This window comes from Merops nubicus, unplaced genomic scaffold (genome assembly GCF_000691845.1).
Source record: "Merops nubicus isolate BGI_N331 unplaced genomic scaffold, ASM69184v1 scaffold10058, whole genome shotgun sequence".
NCBI lineage: Eukaryota > Metazoa > Chordata > Aves > Coraciiformes > Meropidae > Merops > Merops nubicus.
Genome location: NW_008625118.1, coordinates 14,793 through 21,530, shown reverse-complemented (window position 1 = coordinate 21,530; position 6,738 = coordinate 14,793). Strand labels below are relative to the sequence as shown.

At 36.9% G+C, this 6,738-nt stretch overlaps 1 protein-coding gene across 1 annotated transcript in view; it reads left to right on the top strand.

Annotated features, from left to right (window-relative positions):
• The window catches only part of EMC2 (ER membrane protein complex subunit 2), a 44,433-nt gene extending 38,425 nt beyond the window's left edge, over positions 1–6,008 (top strand). The window contains exon 11 of the mRNA XM_008945571.1: positions 5,607–6,008. Within this exon, the coding sequence (XP_008943819.1) occupies positions 5,607–5,693 (87 nt within the window). The 3' untranslated portion in view covers positions 5,694–6,008. The remainder of the gene's footprint in view (positions 1–5,606) is intronic.
• The last annotated feature ends 730 nt before the right edge of the window (positions 6,009–6,738 follow it).

Sequence of the window (6,738 nt, the reverse complement as noted above, 5' to 3'; positions counted from 1 at the left end):
CCTGCTGAATTGTGAAGATACGGACTTTGTAGGCCATAATCAAAACTCACCAAAGGCGTTATGAGTCTTTCAGCTGTTTCAAAAGTTATGCATAATCATCTACGTTTGCTTTTGTATTAGAAGCCTCTGTATTTTTTCTATAACTATGAATGAAAACAGGCTTTAGCTCATAGGTTCTGCTGTCTGTGCATCCCAAACATAGTGTGTCTATTTAACTCCCAGCTATTTTTAATGTTCTACTAATCAAATTTATGTATAATCCTGAACATCAATATCATGCTGTCCGGTTCTCCTCAGAACTTTTTTCTGAGCAAAAATATTGATATTAAATAAAAAGACTTTCTGTACATGTAACACTTCTTTCTGTCTGTAATATTTCAGTATCAGAGACCAATATTTAATTTTTCTCTTGCTGCTACTGTTTCACAGTTAATACTACCAAACGGCCTTTCGACCGGCTCCATCTATTTCAGACTTCAATTAGGATTTTCTTTTATGGCCAATGCAGTTTTCTTAATACACTGTATTTCAGTTCATTGCCAGGAGTGTAGCTTCGTGTGGCTGACGTGTTTTTGATGTGTTGCAACCCTGAATTATTTTCCATTTCCCCTGATTGGCCCTGTAGCTTCTGACTGTGCTTTAAAGTGAATAATGTTGTATCCCTGAGGACATAATTAAGCATGTTTTACTTGTGTGCCTCAAGTTTGTTCCTCTTTTTTGCTATTTAAATGACTCCTTGATTTTCATTAATAAACCGTTTTTCTGCTCGTGACAGTAAGGTGTGTATGAATTACCAGCTTTGTCCGATTTCTCATAAATAAGTAGGACCTCTTTTGACTTCAGTATGTCTGACATTCTTGTAAGCACAACATTGATGGAAAATCCAAGTATTGCAGGATTTTAAAAAAATAGATGGAACAAAAAAAAACCCCAAAGCCCCTTTGAAGAACAGAATGCACAGTGGATTCACCATTGATAGAACAAGATAGGTTCTAAAAGATGTGTGGATTTTGGGTAAAAATTTTATTCCATGCTCTACATCTTAATAAAATGAACTGCTTAGATTAGAGGGCTTTTGAACATGTTTTAAGTGAATATTATGACTGAAGTTCCCAGTTCAAAGCACCAGTTGAGACCTGTTAGCACTTTTGGGAAACGGACACGTTCAGGTGCATCAGGATGGAAATGTAAAACCGGTGTTGGCTATGGAATGGTGGCATAATAAGAATAAGATCCAGAAATGGGCATCTCCTGGTTCTAAATATAATAAAATTGCACTGATGACAGTTTGTAGTTAACTTGACTCACAGCCAGCTAAACTTGCCTTATTTTTTTGTTTTTTTCGCATCTCCACATATCTTTCTGTTAGCATCACAATATGTCTTAACAAAATTTGCTTTGTATAGGGAGTGTGATGGCATTGGGGGAGTTTTGGGGAGGAGGGCAAAGGAGGGTTGTTCTTTGTTTAGGGGGTTTTGTTATTGTTTTTTCTTTGCTGGGAAGTGCAATGCCACAGTTTGTGTGAAGCTTTTTCACATCCTATGTTAAGCAGTTCTGGTTGATGCTTACCAGAACAGATCACGTTAACACAGCTAACGTATGCTTAAAACACATGTCATAACTTCTCTGTGACTTAATACTTTTATGACATGTTGCATGATTCAGATGCACTTTTTAGCTGTTCCGGACATAAAGTGACAAAGACTGTATCTGACTGGAATCACAGGGGGAATTTAGCTATACAGAAAATGGAAGTGCTCAAGTTAGGATTTGGCGAGCAAATGGTGTGAACAGCCCCTTCCTCTTCATAGAAATACCACATGGAGCTCTAGTGACTGCAGCTGGGCTGGACCACCCCAGCCCAACCCTATGGAGCTTATTAGACGACTGCAGAAGGGTTTGGCCACTCCAGGGTGTGTGTCTCAGACGTAGAGCATCCAACTGCTGCAGCAACTGGTGTTTGGTGATGTAGTAGGTGGCAATTTCCCCTGTGAGTCAGTACTGGTGTGTCGCTCCTTTAGCATGTTGAGTGGTTGGAAACAGTCATCTTTTGGAACTAAGAACGAAATCTTGGTTGATTGTGGCAGTGGAAGCCCTTAGCATTCCTCCATTTGTGGAGCATTGTCTAGCCAGTTTCTGAGCTAGATACTTACATTATCTCTATAAATCCTCCCCACTGTCCTTGCATTATCCAAAACACTTTGTAAAGTGTAATAAGAGCCTTAAAAGCTTGTTGAGTTTGTCATGGACTAGTTTTATTAGTTGGACCTTCTTATACTGTTAAATGCAATTTTTTCTAGTAGTCATGTTCTAGAGAATAAGATGCATTTAGAATCCTGACATGGCTGCCTCGACAAATTATATGAATTAGTGACTTCAAAATACAAAGTTATTAATTCAAGAAGTTAACTTTTGAGCACATTTCTTGCAGTGAGATCTTTCTCCATTTTCAGTCTGGATTTGAACTTGAATTACCAGCAGTTTGCTTAGTCGTTTTGGAAAACTGCCTTTATTTTATCAAATTCAGCACTGGCTATAGTTGCGTTTATTTTTAATTTTATATGCAATTTATTTGAAGTATTTTTACTGGTCCTATTCTTCAATTTATTCTCTCATTTAAGCAGTTTGCTTTGGCACTCGATTTTTGCTTTTCCTGTATGAAATTAGAGGAACTTTTTCGTTTCTTGTCACTTAAAACAGTCTTTGGGTGTAAAAGAAAACCTTATTTCCACCAGTGTTGGTTAGACTGCACAGCAGTTTCTTTACAGGTAAACATGGCAATAAAGAATAGTTGATTTAAATAATTTTCTGAAAAGCAAAGATACTTGATGCTCCATATGGTTAATATATTTATTTTGATGTCAAATAAATAACCCTCCATGCTGATTAGCACTTTTCATCTGTGCCTCATCTAGGAGAAATGTAAACTTTTGCAGGAAGACAGAAAGGTTTTGTGGCTAGGGCTGCTGTATGGAGCTGGAATTCCTGGCTGCTGATACACACTCTGAGCTAAAAAAAAGGGTCATTATTCTCTAGGTCACTTAAACTTAATTGACCGAGTGAAAAAATCCAACCCAAATAAAATTTGATTTTATTTATTTTCGAGAAGTACTCATTATTCAAAGAATTATTTAAAGCATATTATTATCATAAGCTTAGTTTTGTCTTATCACTGGGAAACTGGATTATTCTCTGTCTGTGCAGACCCTGTGAAGAACATGATTTGTTCTGACTGGGGACATGAGTCCCAGTTACTTTAACATCAAAACAAAACATGACTACCTTGAGCTCTGCAATTAGGTAATTAGTTTAGCATGTCCTCTGGTAGAAGTATTTCAGCAGAAGCAGGCACATTTGATTAATGCTCACAAAAATCTTTAATGTGATCCTACTCGTAGTAATTTTCCAGATACAAGCTTCTTGGGTACATTGCTAAATTCTTCTGTGTTAGCAATCCACATATTATTTATGGTTGGAGAGAGGTGATTTTGTTACAAACCATTTGGGAAACAGAAAATTAAATCATGATTTTAAGAAATGGATTCCGGCTCAATCAGTCAAATTGCTGTGTAATGGCAGAATAGACAAAATAATTGTTCATCAGGGCAAATTTGAAGTGATTACATTTCCAAGCATTTCTCTGTTCGTTATGACGCAGAGTTTGGTTTTATTTGTTCAGCTTAAAATACACGTCAGTATCATGAAGGCAACCACTCTTGAAATGAGCAAGCACCTTTTTTTAAACTAACATCTTATGTCAGGTTTGCTTTCAGTGTCCCTGAAGAGAAGTAAAATAAGTTAAATTCTTCTTATTTTGAAGCTCTCCTCTGCATCCTTTCTGTATGTCTTGCCAAGCATGCATCTTGACCACAGTATACTCAGGCTTCTGTGGCTTTTATTAAAATCTTTGATTGCTTTGAATTTGAAACAATTTTTCAGACAAGGATTTTGAGTTCTGTTTTTTCATTTACCGTTTTTTTAATGAAAGAATTTGGACTTCCCAAGTATCTGCTCAGGACTATGCTTGTTTGGCGTGGACCAAAAGAGGATGTTGTATTAAATTCAATCCAAGCAAAAGTTAATTCTCTCACTTGGGAGAGTGAAGAAGAAGAGTAAGAAATATTTGATTTTTCTCTAAAGTTGTCTACTGCAGATCACTATGGGAAGGGCACAACCAGAGGAATAGGTTTATATATACTACTAGAGCCAAAACATGGCACATCAGTTCACCATCTGGAAAGATGAACAATGAGAACATGGTGTTTTTAGTATGTCTCTTAACTATAAAGCATTGTCACAATAAAAACATTTAATTTCCTAGCTATTTAATTTGAAATTAGCTTTGGCACAGTAAAGGAAAAGCTTTTTTTTAACAACTCAGTACTGATTGGGAATCCCAATGTTAGATTGTAGCCTGGGGGTCAAAACCGGGTTAACAGGTCTTGCAGCTTGTTGCTGGTGTGATATTACCTGAGTTTGATGACTTAATCTTTCTTAACAGGTCATGAAGAGTTTGCTAAATTAAGTTAATTACAAGAGAGAAGGGACACATTATAAATCAAGAGCTAACTATGCGAGACACCAGTGGTATTTGAAATAAAAAACATTAAACTGGAAATTTATTGAGTGTTTAGATGTTAACGTTTAGGTAGAGAATAGGCTATTTTACTAGCAGCAAGGTATAGTTACTACTTCTGTAATTTCTTTACCACCCCTTCCAACCCCAATGCAAAACTTTTTAATGCAGGTGTATTAAAAATGATTGAGAGTTTCATTTGACTGAAGACCAACCTAGTCAATAAATCCACGGCCTTAGATATATGGCTGATGAGTGATGGGAATTTTCAGTATGGGTAGAAAAGCCCCTTGAGGTCAGCGTGGGATGATCGGCATCTTCTACCCCTTCTTTTCCCAAACCTGGACACATATATCTTAGGGAATCTAAAGTCTTTAGTATTTATTAAGCTATGTCTTTGCTATCAAGACAGACTTTATTTCAAAAGCTTTCTGAAATTGCTGTTGTAATAGTAGTTTGCAGTCAAATACAAGGTTATTACTCAGTCACTTTGAGCCATAAAATAATTTTATATCATGACTGGATTATTTTACAGTAGATTGTGTCAAGCAGAACTTTTTAGGTCTTGCTATAACAAGAATAGAAAATGGATTCTCTTCAGTAACAGGTCCAAGTCTTGCTACTATTTAAATTATTAGTATAATGTAATTTGGTTCACATAAAAAAATCAAGGCTGAAATAAAAATTGTGTAAGGCTTACAGAATAGACAAAACATCAGGAAGATCTCTATTTAGATAAATGTTAAATTTCAAAGTGAGATATTTGTTAGTGGTGAACACTGAAATTCAGAGCAACTGAGCAAAATTATATAATCCTGTTGTATTTTTCATTACTTATTAGTGGAAGAGTGATACAGCTTCTATTCTAGTAAAAATGCTTAGTTTTAGTGAAACAATAGAGGCTGTGCTTTTTGGTTTGTAAATAGAGTTAATTTTTGGTAATTAATGTTCAGAAGTATTATTTACACAGGATCTATGCACAGAATTTCTGATCTATGACAAATAACAGTCCTTTTTTGTTGTTGTTTAGTTTGCAGGTCGCAGTAAGAAAGAAACAAAATACTCTTTGAAGGCAGTGGAAGACATGTTGGAGACCCTGCAGATCACTCAGTCTTAGGCTGGCACAAAGATCCAATGTTAGATTTTTCCAGTTCTGTGATCAACCTGTAATGACCGACGGGTTATGTTACTCCAGTGCTCTTAAAAGTTAATTTTGTATTGATTAACATGCTACCTAAAACAACATTTTATGGAAAGTAAAATGCCTATTTATTGCTGCTATGACAAATATGATGAATACCCACTGAAATTAATAATTTATCCACATAGGCAACATAAATGACATGTGCTGCACATCAGTCTGTTCAGATTTTTGTATCTACATTACCTACTTTTAAGCCATAATTTGTAGAAATAAACTTCTGAAATGATTTTAAAAAAATCACACCGAGTTCTTGGACTTGCAAATGGAAATTAAGAATTTATATATGCAGATGAGAATATATGTTGCAAATTTCTCTTATTTACATATTTAAAAATAAAATCATGCTACACATGTACATTTCCTAGTAAATGTTTACCGAACAGCAAGGAGTGATTACGAATACAGTTTATTAGAGAAAAAAATTGATGTTAATAGTTCTGTTAGTGAGTTGATAGCCAATACTGTAGCAGTGGAGAGAACAGTCCTGTACTTTATGTCAGAGGTGCCTTGCGCAGGCTTCAGGCCAGAGACGTTCTTCTGCGTGGCTGTGTGGGCAAACGCTTCCACGTCCACAAGGTTCTCCAATCAATAGAGGCATATGTACTTCTAATTCCTGTTGGGCGTCCTTTGGCGGACACTTCTCACATCATCAGTTGTGCTGGTCTGCACTGGCTCTGTGCCATGGTGTGGGAGCCCTGTGGTTCCCCGGGCTGGAGGCTGTGCGGCCTTAGCTCCCCTACAGTAACCCAGCCTTGCTGCGCTCGGAGGGTGAGGTGGCTTCTTCAGCCGCCTGGCGCTTCCTGGAGGGTAAAACAGGTTTGACACCATTAGCAGGAAGCACCTAGCATGCTGTATATCTAAGTTACATTTGTCTTTAGGCACTTGTTTGTTTACTAGGACAGTGAGTCAAGCACCCCAGTCCATGCCTTGTTCAGCTCTGGCCGTTCTGGGCGCCGCT